Below are 21,195 nucleotides of genomic sequence, written 5' to 3'. Positions count from 1 at the left end.
TGGTCATTATATGTATTATTTGAACATAGGGCTGTATCATTCATTGCCTTACATTTCTAATTGCACATTCCCTTGGCGTCCCCTGAGGAAGCTCATGTGACATTGTATGAACGGTCACATGCATAGAAACGCGGTGTGATGGGACTTCCCATGCGTGCATAAAGTTTGTCCTTTAACTATGAGGGTTGCCTCAATATACTGGGTGCACCTCATATATATCTAGTATTCGGCTAATTGTACAAGTGACCAATGTTAATGTAGCTGGTCGGCTGGCGATCCATGCTATTTTAGCAAATTTGTTTGTTTTCTCACCTTATGGATATCACCTATTTGTTTGAGTATTTGGCGATACTTTTAAACGATCAATAAATGTTAAGTTTTATACAGCACCCCAGTCTTTAGGGACACCTTATTATTTTTTGGATTATTTACCGTGAGGTCTCTACATCTGGTATATGTGTGACCTTAATTACGATACGTGGATATATACTCAATTCATTTTAAAGGAGATTTCTTATACTTAAAATTACAGAAAAATCTATTCCCTATCCGCAGAATAGGGGATAAGTTTTAGATTGTGGGCAGGGGGGGGGGGGGTCCGGCTCTCCCCAGGAGCTGCCATGCTCCCTCCATATATCTCTATGGGAGAGCCCAAAGATAGCCGGACGGTTCTCCCATAGAGATATATAGAGGGGGCGTGGTGGCCCCTGGGAGAGCCGGGACTCCATACAGGAGATCGCGGGTGGCCCCAGCGGTTAGACCCCCCGCGATCTAAATCCCCTATCCTGGGACTGAGCTGCAAAACCACAACCTGCAGACAAATGTGATGCAGTTTTGACTGGGTTATCCAGATGTACAGTGTTTTTTTATGGCTGGATAAACCCTTCAACATAAAGCATTAAAGAAACCTAAGCATTAAAGTGGACATATAAAGAAACATACCTTTCTGAACTAATTCCATTTTGGGATGATCCAAAGTAGTGTTTCTTTTTATCAATTGGCATGACATCGATATAGCCTCCTTGGTGATTACGAACTACACCAGCATGAAGGGCTGCCTTGCAGATACTTGATATCTTTGAAATAAATAAGACATTTTAAGAAAATGTATTTCAGATCCAAATTTTACAAGTCATTAAAATGTTACTTAATGCTCAACCATTCTACTATTTAAGAACATACTGGATATTTGATTTAAACTATTAGGATAGGGTCACACATAGCAAATCCGCTCAGTGATTCCGTTTGTGAAATGCCATAACATTAAATCCGCAATTTCATCTGGAATTTCATCTGAAGGAAACTCACTGTGGATGTGCTATGTGTGACCCTACCCTTAGTAAGTAAGTGCTGTCAGGAGCAAGGAACCTTAGGCTTTCTCCCCAGTGCTTCCTCTTTGATGCAGTGGTGCGATTAGTACTGCCTGCATTGTTCTGCTCTGGCCAAGCCTGACTAGAAGAGGCTGGAGCAGCACATGACCCGGGACAGCTAAATATTATCTGGGGGACAGTGGGACAGTTCATTAGTGGACAGAGGCACAGTTTATTAGGAGCACAGTTAATTTTGAGGCACAGTTGTACAGTTTATTTATAAGGACAGTGTCACAGGTTAAGGGGGCAGTAGCAAAGTTTATGGGGACAGTGGTACAGTTTATTTGGGGGCACAGTGATACGGTCCATTAGTCAGCAGGGACACATTTTATTAGGGGAGACAATGGCATGACATATTATTTGAGGGGCACGGTGGCATAATTATTTATTTGATGCACCACATATGGCATTATGGTATGCAGGGGGGCACAACATGTGGTGGTATTAGATTCAGGGGCACAAAAAGTAGCAGTAATGTATTCATGGCATGATGTGTGGTATAAGCACGTACGTGAAAGTATTATGTGCTTTTCAGGTAATAAAGGTTATGTGCTGCTGTATTCATTATTCAGATGTATAGTCCATTTACTTTCCAAAGGCTGTATTAGAAGGAAAGATCAGCTCTTGTTTAAGATCCCAGTTACACATCCTAAGTCATATTTCATCTTTATCTTTAAGGGGTTGGACGTTGACTCACAGTAAAAGCTACCATCAATAGGTGGCACTAAAAAGTTCATTTTCATATTTTTCCATGAAGCACTACATGGCCAAGAAAACTTCCTAAACCAGGTTGGCACACTACCCTCTCGACCAGAAGATAATTTCATTTTTAAGGAGTATGTCCACTTCTGTACAGAGTAGAAGAGAGACAGATATAATGCAGTAAAAGATGACAACAGAACCAGATATGTCTGTAGTCTGGAATCATGGAGACACATTGGTCTCATAAAAGCAACAAATACCGTACTTAAAAAAAAATATATATATATAGATATATATTTTTTTTTTTGCAAAGCTATTTCATTCTTTCATTTTAGATTTATTACAAGAAGAAACTTGCACATGTCATGTACCTGTTTGTAAACTAAAGATGCAAGAGAAAGTTTAAATAGCGGCGCAGTTTGTGCAGCAGATGTCTTCTGCTATGCGACTGTCACGGATCGGCAGGCTGGAGGTGGATCCTCTGTGTCAGAGAGGGTTTGGCGAGGACCGTGTCGGTGGACCGGTTCTAAGTAGCTACTGGTTTTCACCAGAGCCCGCCGCAAAGCGGGATGGTCTTGCAGCGGCGGTAGCAACCAGGTCGTATCCACCGGCAACGGCTCAACCTCTCTGACTGCTGAGATAGGCATGGTACAAGGGATAAGGCAAGAGCAAGGTCGGACGTAGCAGAAGGTCAGGGCAGGCAGCAAGGATCATAGTCAGGGGCAACGGCAGGAGGTCAGGAACACGGGCTAGGAACACACAAGGAACGCTTTCACTAGGCACAAGGGCAACAAGATCCGGCCAGGGAGTGCAGGGGAAGTGAGGTATAAGTAGGGAGTGCACAGGTGGAAACTAATCAAGCTAATTGGGAAGATTGGGCCAGGCACCATCATTGGTGCACTGGCCCTTTAAATCAAGAGAGCTGGCGCGCGCGCGCCCTAGAGAGCGGAGCCGCGCGCGCCAGAGCATGACAGCCGGGGACCGGGATAGGTAAGTGACCTGGGATGCGATTCGCGAGCGGGCGCGTCCCGCTGTGCGAATCGCATCCCCAACGGCCATGACAGTGCAGCGCTCCCGGTCAGCGGGACTGACCGGGGCGCTGCAGGGAGAGAGACGCCGTGAGCGCTCCGGGGAGGAACGGGGACCCGGAGCGCTCGGCGTAACAGTACCCCCCCCCCTTGGGTCTCCCCCTCTTCTTGGAGCCTGAGAACCTGAGGATAAGACTTTTGTCCAGGATGTTGTCCCCAGGTTCCCAAGATCTCTCCTCTGAGCACTCAAGTACAAAGGGTCCAAGATAACGTGGTCCGAGATAAAAGCTGGGGACACGGAAGCCGATAAACTTGGCGGAGAGCCACACAAAAACAGGAGGAGCTCTTCTCTTTTTCCCGGCAAGCTTCTTCACCCGGGATGAGGCCGGCATGAGGAATTTCAGAGTCTTTTCCCAGATGGTGGCGAAGCCCCGGGAAACCACATCAACAGTGGGCACACAAGAAGGCGTGGGGGTGGGGAGGGAGGGAAGAGGGTCAAGCCCAGCACGGGGCAGAGTGTCAACAGGACAGGAGCCGTGAGGAGGAGGCACAGCATAGTCCAGGCAGGCCTTGGGGAGGCCAGGTAACGGGGGAGACACAGAGGCTTGACTGACGGAACTGGGAGCAGACGTGAGGCACTTCCTGTGGCAAGAAGCACCCCAGCTCCCGATCTCCCCGGTGGTCCAGACAAGGGCAGAAGATGGGGGTTGGAGCCATGGCAGACCGAGGAGGACTTCAGAGGAGCATTTGGGCCAAACAAAAAGTTCCATGCTGAAGAGCAGGGGTTCTGTGCGGTAACGCACAGTGCAGTGTAGAAGTAAATCTTCTTTCCTCCTGCGGCGAGTCCTCTCTTCAGGGGTCAGGCGGGACCGATCCAGTTGCATAGCCTCCTCGGCGGGAGGCACAGGGGTGGATTGCAAAGGATACTGTAAGAGAGGTGCTCCGGGCGGTGTGGCACATGGCAGGGCCTTCCCAGGCAGGAGACCACGGCAGAGTCTAGAGTCCTCATCAAATTTGTCCGGCAGGGACAAGCAGAGGTTAGGAGCGGCCGGTTGCTGTGGAGGAGTTGCAGGAGCCGGCGGAGGAGATGGTTGTTGCAGCTGTAGCTGTGACTGAAATTGTGACTGAAGCTGCTGTATCTGTGACTGAAGTTGCAGTGTCACGGTGGTCAAGTAAGCCAGCTGGTGATTTCGTTGGGTGATCTTTAGGGCTTGCTGGGCGATCACCGTGGAAATGTCGGCAAAACTTGACAGCGGCACCTCAGCGGAATCCATGGCCGGATCTACTGTCACGGATCGGCAGGCTGGAGGTGGATCCTCTGTGTCAGAGAGGGTTTGGCGAGGACCGTGTCGGTGGACCGGTTCTAAGTAGCTACTGGTTTTCACCAGAGCCCGCCGCAAAGCGGGATGGTCTTGCAGCGGCGGTAGCAACCAGGTCGTATCCACCGGCAACGGCTCAACCTCTCTGACTGCTGAGATAGGCATGGTACAAGGGATAAGGCAAGAGCAAGGTCGGACGTAGCAGAAGGTCAGGGCAGGCAGCAAGGATCGTAGTCAGGGGCAACGGCAGGAGGTCAGGAACACGGGCTAGGAACACACAAGGAACGCTTTCACTAGGCACAAGGGCAACAAGATCCGGCCAGGGAGTGCAGGGGAAGTGAGGTATAAGTAGGGAGTGCACAAGTGGAAACTAATCAAGCTAATTGGGAAGATTGGGCCAGGCACCATCATTGGTGCACTGGCCCTTTAAATCAAGAGAGCTGGCGCGCGCGCGCCCTAGAGAGCGGAGCCGCGCGCGCCAGAGCATGACAGCCGGGGACCGGGATAGGTAAGTGACCTGGGATGCGATTCGCGAGCGGGCGCGTCCCGCTGTGCGAATCGCATCCCCAACGGCCATGACAGTGCAGCGCTCCCGGTCAGCGGGACTGACCGGGGCGCTGCAGGGAGAGAGACGCCGTGAGCGCTCCGGGAAGCAACGGGGACCCGGAGCGCTCGGCGTAACAGCGACACTAAAAGTAAGACGCATTTGCTTAAATATAAGCGCAAATAGCATGTAAACTGAGGTGGACTTTGCTTTTTTTGCTTTTAGGTGAAGTGCTTGCGCTTCACCATCTCAATATAATGTGTATTTTAGTCTATATGCGGCTAGGTATATTTCTAAATACATATTATTGCATAAGTTGTACAAGTCCAGACCCACATGCCTTAGCTCAGGTATCAGCTGCATGTCAAAGGTCAGTCTGTCTCAGACTGCGGGTCATTAAGGGAAAGCTTGGGTATTTACATGCATTGGTCTGAAATCCTTAGTGTAATAACAGATTCAGGCCGGAACGTGTATCAAATATCATTAGAGTGCACTTTAGCTTGGACAGCCTGTTATTGGAGCACAGCAGGTGTTTTAGACAGTAATCTCTTAGAAAGCTGTCAAAGATATTCTAAGACCGCTGCTCTTAACTATCCAAACAGACCATTACAGTGTGTGCCAGGAAGATGTGCACTCCCCAGTTATCCTGCAAAATCAAAATATTTTAATTCATCCATCTTGGTTTTAATACATGACTGCAAAAAGAGTCATAGACAATGGAGTGCTAAGTATACTTAAAGGGGTATTCCGGCTTCATACATCTTATCACCTACACGAAGGATAGGGGATAAGATGTCTGATCGCAGGGGTCCTGCCGCTGCCTACAATGGGGATGAGATGTCACGGCAACACCCCCTAGTGACGTCATGCCATGCCCCCTCCATTCATGTCTATGGGAGGGGGCGTGACGGCAGTCACGCCCCCTCCCATAGACATGAATGGAGGGGTGTGATGTGACGTCACTAGGGGGCGTGGCGGAGGCTGCACCGAGATCGCGGGGGTCCCCAGCGGCGGGACCCCTGCGATCATACATCTTATCCCCTATCCTTTTGGAGCCCGGAATACCCCTTTAATACTTTTTATCTGAACATATGTAATTCTTAAAGAAATTTGGTTATATTCCACAGGTAGGAAAATAGCTCAGGAAAAGGTTGACCTATGCTGTAAAAAGGCAAAGCCACTGGGGTAATTTCTGTTTCAACTCACAAGTTTTCGTGTCATTTGAGACAACTTTTAACATGTCCCAGAGATTTCAAAAGTTTTAATAGGTCGGAGTCTGAGTGCCGAGATCACAACCGTTTGCTAAAGCAAGCCGGGAGAAGAGTGTGCGGCTCTCTGTGCATGTGACCGAGAACAACCCATAGATTTGCATTGTAAGTTTGTCTTGATCATGTGGAGCAAGGTGTGAACATGGTTAACGCAGACTTCTCTTGACTCGTTCTCCTGATCAGTGGGGGTCTAAACATTTATACCCCAACTGATCAAAACTTTTGATATGTGTCTAGAAAATGTCATACGTTAACAGTGCCCAACTAATATAAATAAATCAGGTATTTTACCTACTTTATCATCTGTAGAGTTCCCAGAGAGTACACACTTGCTCACTTGCTTTTCAGTGATGGACTAGGGAAGTAGCGTGTCTATTTGAGGAGACTGTTAAACTGGTATGTGGCATCTTACAAGCTGTGCAAAGTAATGCTGAGAAGCCTTGGTGATGGACAACTTAGTCTAAGAACAGATGTGAACATAAACAGTAGGACTGTGCAATAATGAAATCTACAGTAGGTAAACGTCTAGGTGCCTTAGGAGTACCATTTATGTTGAGTATAGTTCCTACGGAGGGAAAAATTTACAATCTCTAGTTCCTTTTCCTGTTTCCCATTGGGAGAATGAACATTCCTCCTCCACAGGCAACACAACATTAGAAGTGAGAGAACCCAGATCAAGGATCACAAGGCTTTTTAACAGTTATGAAGCAGCCAACAAAGTCTTTTCAGTGGCAATATGTGAAAATCTTCCCTTTAATTCATACATTTTGGGGCAGATTTATTAAAACCTGAGTAGACGAAAAGTTGTCAGATTTAAGGAAAAGTTATCAGATTGTCAGATCACTTCTTTACTTTTTAAGAGGCCTTTTTAAAACTAACAAAATGTAACTGATTGGTTGCTATGGGTAACTGATCAACTTTTCCTCTGCACAGGTTTTGATAATTATCCCCCTTTGACCTCAACCCCTTCCTGCACTATGGAGTTCACTTAGACCATTGGCTATAGCACAGTGACATTCAGTGACTGTGGCATCTAAGGAGTTTGATTAACAGTAACCCCCATTGGCAACCTCACAACGTAAACATACTCACAACATTGTCCATACTTTTCTATCATAATCTATGTGAAGTAACAAATATGAAGACAAGTTTATAAATTCCACACCTACGGACCGAAGTGGATTCAGAACATTGTCATATATTACATTATACTATTATGCCAAAAATACTATGGCTTTATTACTTGTGTATGAAAATTTAAATCTAGAATACTCACATCAGAATAAATACGGGTCCCAAAAACTCGAGCATAATGTGGACTTGCTTGGGCACAGTTACGTGGACAATATACCCTAAACAAATCAAACAGAGAATTATTTACCATTCAGGCATACAGTATATGACACGTATGGCAATTTTTAAAAAATGTTATGTATATTTAGGCTGCAGGCAATTTACTACATCAAAATGTCATCCATTTTTCCTGCAATGCTGTGTCTTCTGCAAAATGCTACTTGTACTTTCATTTGAACATGTTATGACTTTATCTTTACTGTTCAGATTGCTTTTCGTACATTGAACAAGAACTTATATTTTTCAATAAAAAATAAGATAAAAAAAAAAAAAACATATTGTTATACAAACGCAAATACAATAAGAGTGAATAATTAAATGACAGATATAGAGGGAGAGAGGGCCCTGCCCATGGGGGCTTACTATTTAAAGGGGTACTCCGCTGCTAGACATCTTATCCCCTATCCAATGTATCTAAACAAACACCAGGTTCTGGCGGCAGTGGTCGTGATGTCATGGCCATGCCCCCTGTGACGTCACGACATGCCCCCTCCATTTATGTCTCTCCCATAGATTTGAACAGAGAGGGTGTAGCGTGACGTCACGGGAGTGTGGCCGTGACGTCACAATGATGGCCGCCAGCTCCAAGCATTCTAAACAAAATGTTCAAAACGCTGGGGCACAGTAATAACCCTTTAAAAGGGAAGGGGAGGGAAACAGTAGGTGAGGGAGAAGGCTGATCATCTGTGAATTAGGGATCAGCCATTCATAGGGCAATACAGTGACAGCAGGGATATTGTAGGTCATAGGCTGTTCTAAAGAGATTTTTTTGGACAAGGAGGTTTTTATTTTTGTAATTTGTGTCTTTAATAATTTATTTTATTGAAACCCAAATTACTATTCATCATTTTATTAACACACACTACAGTCTCTCATTGACAGCAGAGTATATGTGATTTTTTTTTTATACGTATCTGTGCCTTGTGTCTATTTGTCTAGAATACAGACTACTGTGACTTTACAGTTACTTTTCTATATTAATGGATTGTTTCCTTCAAGCTTTTTTTTTATTTTATTTTTTTTACTTAAACCACAGCTGACATATTCACACTCATGTCTCTCACAATGAGACTTAAAGTACTAGGTATAATGTGGGCATAGGAATAAAACACTGGAAATTATAAAGAGCAGAATATAAATGTCCATGGATTCTACTGTAAAGATTAAGACATGCTTAAATTGCAAGTGTGTATTTAAGCTTTTTCTCATTCAAAAAGCAACATTTCAATTTACTACGAGGAGATAGGAAGCATGAACCACGGATGTAATACGTAGTTCCTATGTCCCGAGGCAGCAGATGCCAGCAGAAGAGGTGCAGTGCAGATCAGGTTGCTTAATTTAAAACTTCATTCAATGGAGAACAGGAAAACAAAGAACATAAAATAACCTGCGCGTAGGAGGGGATTTCAGCAGACATATAATCATAACAAATAACACAGTTTCAGATTCCATCGAGTAGAGATTTTGGATCTGCTCCACTATGCCACAAAGGCATTCATGGATTATTTATGGATTTTGCTAAAGATAAAAGGGCAAATAGTTCTCTGTTTTGCAGTTTTTGTCTTTAATAAAGTGCCTTGGCATGTGATAAATGTATCTGTACATTTGGTGCTGAAAATGGGTCAAAGGAATAAGGTTTCTCCTTGAGGAGAGCACCAGAATGTTTGGAGATTTATAGGTCATAGCACTCCACTGGAAATTCTGGGAAGAAATAATATGCAAAGCAGCTCAATTATGCCACCTTTCTAAGTAGCATTTCACTCCTTGAGAGTCTTAGAAACTGACTGGGGATACATGCCAAGCCAGATATCTCTCCAGAAGTAAAGAAAACCCATCTGCATCCTCTTCCTTGAGCTCCCCCGGTGGTCTCCTTGCACATTACCTTTGAGTAGTTGTGCCGTCGGGGACTCCAAGAGAAAGGCCTTCTTTCGGCTATTTACTCTATTCTCAACTCTCCCCTGGGAGGGGTTGCGTCCAACCATCGCTATAGGTCTCGCTGGGAGGAGGTCTTGAATACCAGTATTACTGTTCCCCAGTTGAGGGTGATCTGGGATAGGGCCTCTAAGGCCTCTATATGTACAGCTTATAAGGAAACCCAATTCAAGATGCTTATGGGTTGGTATCACTTCTGAACTCCTTAATAGATTGAATCCCCCTATCCCTCCGCAATGCTGGCGTTGTGGGGTGGACATTGGGTCGACGTTTCATATCTTTTGGTCTTGTCTGCTCATAGGGGGATCTTGGGGGGTAGTGGCATGGTTAATTAGCTCAGTTTGGGGAGTTTCTGTTCCCCCTGGATCCCCTAGTATATCTCTTGCATTTGCCTCAGACCTTTGAAATTGTTCTTGCGTATTGTTCTGGCTGCCAAAACGCTAATTGCTAAATACTGGAGACAAACGCTTCCCGCATCAAAGAGGGATTTAATGGCCCGTATATGGGAAATCCGATCCCTGGAGTCGTTGACTGCATCCCTTAATAATACTGTACCACTATTCCTCTCTGTCTGTGATCCGTGAGATCGTTTTACTGACCGTCAACCTCCTTGAAGGCATGCTCTGTTCCCCTTGTTTTCCTCCCTTCCTCCTCTCCCCTTTGTCTTTGTGTTGTCTAATGTGAATCTGTTTTATGTGGCATTGTCCTTTTCTTCCCTTGTTACTTACCACTGCATTACCATGCTTCAGCACTGCCTAGAGCTCACAAAGGTGGGTGCTGAATGACAGATTGTGGGTATCCCCCCGGGACCCCCGCGATCAGACATCTTATCCCCTATCCTTTGGATTAGGGCCGAAGTACCCCTTTAAAGGAAAACTGTCACCCTGATCACCCACACTAAATATTGGCTGGCAAAGTTCCCCTTCTGAATTCAGGAAGTTGCACGCAGGAAGTGGGGCCTCGCCAGCTGGCCGCCCCTGCTTCTTTCCTTCTTCTCAATCAGCCATCCCCTTAGTTAGCATATTCATATTCTGTGACTCAACATCCTAGTGACGTGAGTCAATTGTCACGGGAGCGCTGCGCTCTGTCGATAGAGCCCACGCACAGACAGTTTACATACGGCTCTCACATTACTGCTATCAGCAGTCAGAGCAGAGGACATGACAACTGTATGTAAACTACAAATGTATGCGCTCTACCAACAGAGCACAGCGCTCACATGACATGCGACTCACTTCACTAGGACGTGGAGTTGCAGAATATGAATATGCTAACTAAGGGGACGGCTGATTGAGAAGACAGAAAGAAGCAGGAGCGGCCAAGCAGCGGTGCCCCGCTTCCTGCGTGCGACTCCCTGAATTCAGAAGGGGAAATTCGCCAGCCAATATTTCGGGAACCACAGCACCGATTATAGTAAGTGACCCCTCTTTGGATTCATGGTCATCCACAATATAACCCAGTGTATTGGGTTTAGTGTGGGTGATCAGGGTGACAGTTTTCCTTTAAATTACACCCTGTTCCAAAATATTATGCAAAGGATATTAGTGTCACAAAGATTAAATATTTTGTTTTTCAGTTTAACTCATGGATGGCATTGTGTCTTAGGGCTCTTTTGATCACTGAAAACAATCTCGGACACCTGTGATAATTATATTGCAGAGGTGAGCTGTTACGCCGAGCGCTCCGGGTCCCCGCTCCTCCCCGGAGCGCTCGCAACATCCTCGCTACTGCAGCGCCCCGGTCAGATCCACTGACCGGGTGCGCTGCGATACCGCCTCCAGCCGGGATGCGATTCGCGATGCGGGTGGCTCCGCTCGCGATGCGCACCCCGGCTCCCGTACCTGACTCGCTCTCCGTCGGTCCTGTCCCGACACGCGCGGCCCCGCTCCCTAGCGCGCGCGCGCGCCGGGTCTCTGCGATTTAAAGGGCCACTGCGCCACTGATTGGCGCAGTTGTTCTAATTAGTGTGTTCACCTGTGCACTCCCTATGTATACCTCACTTCCCCTGCACTCCCTCGCCGGATCTTGTTGCCATTGTGCCAGTGAAAGCGTTCCTTGTGTGTTCCTAGCCTGTGTTCCAGACCTCCTGCCGTTGCCCCTGACTACGATCCTTGCTGCCTGCCCCGACCTTCTGCTACGTCCGACCTTGCTCTTGTCTACTCCCTTGTACCGCGCCTATCTTCAGCAGTCAGAGAGGTTGAGCCGTTGCTAGTGGATACGACCTGGTTACTACCGCCGCTGCAAGACCATCCCGCTTTGCGGCGGGCTCTGGTGAATACCAGTAGTAACTTAGAACCGGTCCACTAGCACGGTCCACGCCAATCCCTCTCTGGCACAGAGGATCCACCTCCTGCCAGCCGAATCGTGACAGTAGATCCGGCCATGGATCCCGCTGAAGTTCCACTGCCAGTTGTCGCCGACCTCACCACGGTGGTCGCCCAGCAGTCGCAACAGATAGTGCAACAAGGCCACCAGCTGTCTCAACTGACCGTGATGCTACAGCAGCTACTACCACAGCTTCAGCAATCATCTCCTCCGCCAGCTCCTGCACCTCCTCCGCAGCGAGTGGCCGCTTCCGGCCTACGACTATCCTTGCCGGATAAATTTGATGGGGACTCTAAGTTTTGCCGTGGCTTTCTTTCACAATGTTCCCTGCACTTGGAGATGATGTCGGACCAGTTTCCTACTGAAAGGTCTAAGGTGGCTTTCGTAGTCAGCCTTCTGTCTGTGAAAGCTCTGTCATGGGCCACACCGCTCTGGGACCGCAATGACCCCGTCACTGCCTCTGTACACTCCTTCTTCTCGGAAATTCGAAGTGTCTTTGAGGAACCTGCCCGAGCCTCTTCTGCTGAGACTGCCCTGCTGAACCTGGTCCAGGGTAATTCTTCCGTTGGCGAGTACGCCATCCAATTCCGTACTCTTGCTTCCGAATTATCCTGGAATAATGAGGCCCTCTGCGCGACCTTTAAAAAAGGCCTATCCAGCAACATTAAAGATGTTCTGGCCGCACGAGAAATTCCTGCTAACCTGCATGAACTCATTCACCTAGCCACTCGCATTGACATGCGTTTTTCCGAAAGGCGTCAGGAGCTCCGCCAGGATATGGACTTTGTTCGCACGAGGCGTTTTTTCTCCCCGGCTCCTCTCTCCTCTGGTCCTCTGCAATCCGTTCCTGTGCCTCCCGCCGTGGAGGCTATGCAAGTTGACCGGTCTCGCTTGACACCTCAAGAGAGGACACGACGCCGCATGGAGAATCTTTGCCTGTACTGTGCCGGTACCGAACACTTCCTGAAAGATTGTCCTATCCGTCCTCCCCGCCTGGAAAGACGCACGCTGACTCCGCACAAAGGTGAGACAGTTCTTGATGTCAACTCTGCTTCTCCACGCCTTACTGTGCCTGTGCGGATATCTGCCTCTAACTTCTCCTTCTCTACTATGGCCTTCTTGGATTCCGGATCTGCAGGAAATTTTATTTTGGCCTCTCTCATCAACAGGTTCAACATCCCGGTGACCAGTCTCGCCAGACCCCTCTACATCAATTGTGTTAACAATGAAAGATTGGACTGTACCGTACGTTACCGCACGGAGCCCCTCCTAATGTGCATCGGACCTCATCACGAAAAAATTGAGTTTTTGGTCCTCTCCAATTGCACTTCCGAAATTCTCCTTGGACTACCGTGGCTTCAACGCCATTCCCCAACCCTTGATTGGTCCACAGGAGAGATCAAGAGCTGGGGTACTTCTTGTTTCAAGGACTGTCTTAAACCGGTTCCCAGTACTCCCTGCCGTGACCCTGTGGTTCCCCCTGTAACCGGTCTCCCTAAGGCTTATATGGACTATGCTGACGTATTTTGCAAAAAACAAGCTGAGACTTTACCTCCTCACAGGCCTTATGACTGTCCTATTGACCTCCTCCCGGGCACTACTCCACCCCGGGGCAGAATTTATCCTCTGTCCGCCCCAGAGACTCTTGCTATGTCTGAATACATCCAGGAAAATTTAAAAAAGGGGTTTATCCGCAAATCCTCCTCTCCTGCCGGAGCTGGATTTTTCTTTGTGTCCAAAAAAGATGGTTCCCTACGTCCTTGCATTGAACCGCTACCCCCTACCTCTTATCTCAGAACTCTTTGATCGCCTTCAAGGTGCCCACATCTTTACCAAACTGGACTTAAGAGGTGCTTATAATCTCATCCGCATCAGGGAGGGGGACGAATGGAAAACTGCATTTAACACTAGAGATGGACACTTTGAGTATCTGGTCATGCCCTTTGGCCTGTGCAACGCCCCTGCCGTCTTCCAAGACTTTGTTAATGAAATTTTTCGTGATCTCTTATATTCCTGTGTTGTTGTGTATCTGGACGATATTCTGATTTTTTCTGCCAACTTAGAAGAACACCGCCAGCATGTCCGCATGGTTCTTCAGAGACTTCGAGACAATCAACTTTATGCCAAAATGGAGAAATGTCTGTTTGAATGTCAATCTCTTCCTTTCCTAGGATACTTGGTCTCTGGCCAGGGACTACAAATGGACCCAGATAAACTCTCTGCCGTCTTAGATTGGCCACGCCCCTCCGGACTCCGTGCTATCCAACGTTTTTTGGGGTTCGCCAATTATTACATACAATTTATTCCACATTTTTCCACTATTGTGGCTCCTATCGTGGCTTTAACCAAGAAGAATGCCAATCCTAAGTCCTGGTCTCCTCAAGCGGAAGACGCATTTAAACGGCTCAAGTCTGCCTTTTCTTCTGCTCCTGTGCTCTCCAGACCTGACCCATCTAAACCCTTCCTATTGGAGGTTGATGCCTCCTCAGTGGGAGCTGGAGCGGTCCTTCTACAAAAAAATTCTTCCGGGCATGCTGTTACTTGTGGTTTTTTTTCTAGGACCTTCTCTCCGGCGGAGAGGAACTACTCCATCGGGGATCGAGAACTACTGGCCATTAAATTGGCACTTGAGGAATGGAGGCATCTGCTGGAGGGATCAAAATTTCCAGTTATCATTTACACCGATCACAAGAATCTCTCCTATCTCCAGTCTGCCCAACGGCTGAATCCTCGCCAGGCCAGGTGGTCTTTGTTCTTTGCCCGTTTTAACTTTGAAATTCATTTTCGCCCTGCCGACAAGAACATTAGGGCCGATGCTCTCTCTCGTTCCTCGGATGCCTCGGAAGTAGAGGTCTCTCCGCAACACATCATTCCTCCTGACTGTCTGATCTCCACTTCTCCAGCCTCCATCAGGCAAACTCCTCCAGGGAAGACCTTCGTTTCTCCACGCCAACGTCTCGGGATTCTCAAATGGGGTCACTCCTCCCACCTCGCTGGCCATGCGGGCATCAAAAAGTCCTTGCAACTCATCTCTCGTTTCTATTGGTGGCCGACTCTGGAGACGGATGTTGTTGATTTTGTGCGGGCCTGTACTGTCTGTGCCCGGGATAAGACTCCTCGCCAGAAGCCTGCTGGTCTCCTTCATCCTCTGCCTGTCCCCGAACAGCCTTGGTCTCTGATTGGTATGGACTTTATTACAGACCTACCCCCATCCCGTGGCAACACTGTTGTTTGGGTGGTCGTTGATCGATTTTCCAAGATGGCACATTTTATTCCTCTTCCTGGTCTTCCTTCAGCGCCTCAGTTGGCAAAACAATTTTTTGTACACATTTTTCGTCTTCACGGTTTGCCCACGCAGATCGTCTCGGATAGAGGCGTCCAATTCGTGTCAAAATTCTGGAGGGCTCTCTGTAAACAACTCAAGATTAAATTAAACTTCTCTTCTGCTTATCATCCTCAATCCAATGGGCAAGTAGAAAGAATTAACCAGGTCCTGGGTGACTATTTACGGCATTTTGTTTCCTCCCGCCAGGATGACTGGGCAGATCTTCTAACATGGGCCGAATTCTGGTACATCTTCAGAGTCTCTGAATCTTCTTCTAAATCCCCATTTTTCGTGGTGTACGGCCGTCACCCTCTTCCCCCCCTCCCTACTCCCTTGCCCTCTGGTTTACCCGCTGTGGATGAAGTGACTCGTGATCTTTCCACCATATGGAAAGAGAACCAAAATTCTCTTTTACAGGCTTCATCTCGCATGAAAAAGTTTGTCGATAAGAAAAGAAGAGCTCCCCCCATTTTTTCTCCCGGAGACAAGGTATGGCTCTCCGCTAAATATGTCCGCTTCCGTGTCCCCAGCTACAAACTGGGACCACGCTATCTTGGTCCTTTCAAAATCTTGTGCCAAATTAATCCTGTCTCTTACAAACTTCTTCTTCCTCCTTCTCTTCGTATTCCTAATGCCTTTCATGTCTCTCTTCTTAAACCACTCATCATCAACCGTTTCTCTCCCAAACTTGTTTCTCCCACTCCTGTTTCCGGTTCTTCTGACATCTTCTCCGTGAAGGAGATACTGGCCTCCAAGACCGTCAGAGGGAAAAAAAATTTTTTGGTTGATTGGGAGGGCTGTGGTCCTGAAGAGAGATCCTGGGAACCTGAGGACAACATCCTAGACAAAAGTCTGGTCCTCAGGTTCTCAGGCTCCAAGAAGAGGGGGAGACCCAAGGGGGGGGGTACTGTTACGCCGAGCGCTCCGGGTCCCCGCTCCTCCCCGGAGCGCTCGCAACATCCTCGCTACTGCAGCGCCCCGGTCAGATCCACTGACCGGGTGCGCTGCGATACCGCCTCCAGCCGGGATGCGATTCTTGATGCGGGTGGCGCCCGCTCGCGATGCGCACCCCGGCTCCCGTACCTGACTCGCTCTCCGTCGGTCCTGTCCCGGCGCGCGCGGCCCCGCTCCCTAGGGCGCGCGCGCGCCGGGTCTCTGCGATTTAAAGGGCCACTGCGCCACTGATTGGCGCAGTTGTTCTAATTAGTGTGTTCACCTGTGCACTCCCTATGTATACCTCACTTCCCCTGCACTCCCTCGCCGGATCTTGTTGCCATTGTGCCAGTGAGAGCGTTCCTTGTGTGTTCCTAGCCTGTGTTCCAGACCTCCTGCCGTTGCCCCTGACTACGATCCTTGCTGCCTGCCCCGACCTTCTGCTACGTCCGACCTTGCTCTTGTCTACTCCCTTGTACCGCGTCTATCTTCAGCAGTCAGAGAGGTTGAGCCGTTGCTAGTGGATACGACCTGGTTACTACCGCCGCTGCAAGACCATCCCGCTTTGCGGCGGGCTCTGGTGAATACCAGTAGTAACTTAGAACCGGTCCACTAGCACGGTCCACGCCAATCCCTCTCTGGCACAGAGGATCCACCTCCTGCCAGCCGAATCGTGACATGAGCCCAATTTAAGGAAAAAACTACTAAAGGTGGGTGTTCAACCTTATTAAGTAGAGCACCATTTTCAAGCAATATGGGGAAGATAAAGGATCTCTCTGCTGCCGAAAAGAGTGAAATAGTTCAATACCTTGGATGAGGTATGAAAACCTTAGATATTTCACAAAAACTTAAGTGTGATCATTGCACTATTAAGAGATTTGTGGCTGTAGAACACAGACGGGTTTGTGCAGATAAAGGCACAATGAGGAAGATTTCTGCCAGATCCATGCATTGGATCAAGAGAGCAGCTGCTAAAATACATAGCAACAAACATAGCAACAAACAGATATTTGAAGCTGCTGGCGCCTCTGGAGTCCCACAGACGTCATGATGTAGAGTCCTCCAGAGTGTTGCAACTGTGCATAAACCTTCTATTCGGCCACCACTAACCAATGCTCACAAGCAGAAACAGCTGCCTTGGGCAGAAAAATACATGAAGACTAATTTTCAAACAGTCCTGTTCACTGATGAGGGCCATGCAACCCTGCATGGTCCAGATGGATGGAGTAGTAAATGGTTGGTTGACAGCCACCCTGTTCCAACAAGACTGCAACGTCAGCAAGGCGGTGATGGAGTCATCTTCTGGGCCGCAATCATGGGAAGAGAGCTTGTCGGCCCCTTTAGGGTCCCCCAAGGTGTAAAGATGACCTCTGCAAAGTATGTGGAGTTTCTGACTGGCCATTTTCTTCCATGGTACAGAAGAAATAACTATTCTTTCCATAATAAAATCATCTTCATGCATGAAAATGTACCATCTCATGCTGCAAAGAATACCTCTGCATTAATGGCTGCTATGGGGATAAAAGACAAGAAAGTTACGATGTTGTTTCCATCCTGCCCTGACCTCAATCATATTGAGAACCTTTGGAGCATCATCAAGCAAAAGATCTATGAGGGTGGGAGGCAGTTTACATCCAAACAGCAGCTCTGGGAGGCTATTCTGACATCTTGAAAACAACTTCAAGCAGAAACGGTCCAAAAACTCACAAGTTCAATGGATGCAAGACTTGTGAAGCTGCTATCAAATTAGAGGCCCTATGTTAAAATCTAACGTGACCTGTTAAAATGTTTAAAAAGTTAAAATGTTATAAGTTTGATTGAAATAGCTTTTGATTTCAGTAAATATGCTGCAAACACAACAAATGACCATTTTTAGTTCTTTACAACCTATAAAGTGTTTTGAAACTTACTATGCGTAATAGTTTTGAACAGTGCATTGTAAGTTTTTTTATGTTTAAAAAAAATACTGTTATCATTAGGAGGTTTGTTTAATAAAATTTGAATCTTAGTTGATAAGATGATAATTATGCTGACTGTTATTTACGTTAATTATTTAGGTAAATGAGAAAAATATAATTTGCATAATAATTTGGAACAGGGTGTTATAGCTAATGCATGTGTATTAAAACCTTGAGATGAGGGGATATTATTCAAAAAAAAAATTTCAATTTTTGTGCACTTTGCACCAGCTTTTTGTCTTGTTTGCTCTTTGTTCACAAATTGTTAAAGGATATGGCCTTTAAAAAGGGCAGGTAAGGGGATGGGGCTTAAAGATTACAGATTACTCCCCATTTATGCCTTTCCTAACATAACAGACAGGAGTACAGTAAAAGCTGACATAAATCTATATATATAAAACTCAAATGTGTGTGTGTGTGTGTGTGTGTGTGTGTGTGTGTGTATGTATGTATGTTCCAGCATCACGTCTAAACGGCTAAAGATATTAACATGAAACTTGGCACACATGTTACTTATATGTTAACAACAAACATAGGATAGGTGATTTGACCCTTACTCACCCCCATTTGCCAGGGGCGGGGTTTATGTTTAAAGTCCCATACAAGTCAATGGGAAATAAATGTTACTGCATAACTTCCAAACAGCTTGAGATATTTTGATAATACTTGGTCACATATTACTTATATATCCACTTAAAATATAGGATAGTTAATTTAACCCTTAACTACCCCCATTTGTGAGGGTCAGGGTTTTTGTTTACAGTCCCATGCAAATCAATGGGAAATGTATGTTCCCACATAACTTCCGTACGGCTGGAGATATTTCAATAACTGGCACACATATTACGGGTCGGGATAGGAGGACAGGATAGGAGATCGGGATAGGAGATCGGGATAGGAGGACGGGATAGGAGGACGGGATAGGATGACGCGATAGGAGGTCAGGATAGGAGGTCGGGATAGGAGGACGGGATAGGAGGACGGGATAGGATGACGGGATAGGATGACGCGATAGGAGGTCAGGATAGGAGGTCGGGATAGGAGGACGGGATAGGAGGACGGGATAGGAGGTCGGGATAGGAGGACAGGATAGGAGGTCGGGATAGGAGGTCGGGATAGGAGGTCGGGATACGAGGTCGGGATAGGAGGTCGGGATAGGAGGTCGGGATAGGAGGTCGGGATAGATGGACTGGATAGGAGGACGAGATAGGAGATTGGGATAGGAGATTAGGATCGGAGGTCATGATAGGAGGTTGGGATGGATTGGATAGGAGGTCTGGAGAGGAGGTCGAGATAGGAGGTCGAGATAGGAGGTCGAGATAGGAGGACGGGATAGGAGGACGGGATAGGAGGACGGGATAGGAGGACGGGATAGGAGGACGGGATAGGAGGACGGGATAGGAGGACGGGATAGGAGGTCGGGATAGGAGGACGGGATAGGAGGACGGGATAGGAGGTCGAGATAGGAGGACGGGATAGGAGGACGGGATAGGAGGTCAGAATAGGAGGTCGAGATAGGAGGACGGGATAGGAGGTCAGGATAGGAGGTCAAGATAGGAGGACAGGATAGTAGGACGGGATAGGAGGTCAAGATAGGAGGACGAGATAGGAGGAAGGGATAGGACAGGATAGGAGGACGAGATAGGAGGTCGAGATAGGTCAAAATAGGAGGTCTAGATAGGAGGACAGGATAGGAGGTCGAGATAGGAGGACAGGATAGGAAGTTGAGATAGGAGGACGGGATAGGAGGTTGGGATAGGAGGACGGGATAGTTGGTTGGGATATGACAACAATATATGAGGAGGGGATATGAAGTCAAAAGCTTCCTCCTTTGTTTATTTTCCTTCCCAACAAAGATTAAGAAGGAAAAACCGGGCAACGCCTGGTACTCAGCAAGTATATAGATAACAGGGGTACACACAATAGTTGTTATTCACAGCTTAGCCTCCCCTTCCCTGTAGAGTGACCTCTGAAAGGGCCACAGAGCATACCCAGACATCTTTCTTATTCATGTCAATGGGGCAGCTTTAGTTTATGCATATGTCCATGGGGTTTTCTGTAAAGCATATCTCTAAATGCTGTTACAAACTGCTCAAGCAAGATGGCTGCCCCATATTAATGAAAAAAATGAAATAAAAGGAATCTAGGTGACATATTTCCTTTAAAACCACTTTTCTCTCTACTTATGGCATCCACAGAACTGAGTACCACTAGATGTAAGCATTGCAGAACCCTCTGCAAATCTATATGAATAATTGGAAGTCATTTTATTTCAAAAGTTGTTTTCTTCATAAATAAATAATCCTAGATAACCCTTTAAACTTTCAGGGCCACAATATTTGTAGAGTTCCAAAAATGTATTGCAGTCTGACAGTCATAAAGAAAAAGCTAAAAATCCAAGGTTTCCCTCTATATAACATTTATTAAGTCACATGTTTATAAAACTGGACACAGACCTAAACTAATACACTTTTATTGTGTTAGGAAAATTTCATAAAGTAAAACACTTGCATGATATGGTCATGTCATATGGGCTTCATCAAGGACCACTGTGTACATTCCATGTAACAAGTAGGCACAAGGACAGCTAAAAGAGCTTTAGCAAACATTACTAGAAAACTCAGCTTGAGGTTAACACTACTGTATCTGTACTTACATTTTCTACTTTAGAGTTAAGTTGGAGTTAAATGGGAACTGTCAGATCCAAAAACTTTTTATATGTTGTTGCTGAAAAAATTAAAGACCTTTTGTAATATAGTTTAAAAAAATATTGAATATTTAATTAAAAAAAATAAAAAAAAACTGCTTCTGAAAATACCACCACTAGGTGTCCCCATACCTACTGGGACAATAACCTGTCCTTCAGCAGCATCGGGCTTTAGAGGTGTTGCGAATTGTTCGCCGGCAAAGAGATCCCGGTGAATTTATCATGTTCGCATCGCCGGGCGAACATATGTGAAGTTCGATCCGCCCCCTATACTTTAACATTGCAGTAAACTTTGACCCTGTGAGTCAGAGTCAGCAGACACATTACAGCCAATCAGCAGCAGTCCCTCCCTTCCAGACCCTCCTACCTCTTGCACGGACGCCATTTTAGCCTCATTCAGCATGCTGCAGGCTTAGGAAGTGGAGGGTCAG

General features: G+C 46.7%; 1 protein-coding gene across 1 annotated transcript in view; it reads right to left on the bottom strand.

Moving 5' to 3' along the window:
- The window catches only part of CRISPLD1 (cysteine rich secretory protein LCCL domain containing 1), a 127,974-nt gene that overhangs the window by 4,751 nt on the left and 102,028 nt on the right, over window positions 1-21,195 (bottom strand). The window contains exons 14-15 of the mRNA XM_056522174.1: window positions 7,508-7,583; window positions 943-1,076 (exon numbers count right to left, since the gene is read on the bottom strand). Of these exons, the coding sequence (XP_056378149.1) occupies window positions 943-1,076; window positions 7,508-7,583 (210 nt within the window). The remainder of the gene's footprint in view (window positions 1-942; window positions 1,077-7,507; window positions 7,584-21,195) is intronic.

The sequence above is a fragment of the Hyla sarda genome, chromosome 5 (assembly GCF_029499605.1).
Source record: "Hyla sarda isolate aHylSar1 chromosome 5, aHylSar1.hap1, whole genome shotgun sequence".
NCBI lineage: Eukaryota > Metazoa > Chordata > Amphibia > Anura > Hylidae > Hyla > Hyla sarda.
The sequence above is the reverse complement of the archived record's forward strand: the minus strand, read 5'-3'. Positions and strand labels throughout refer to the sequence as shown.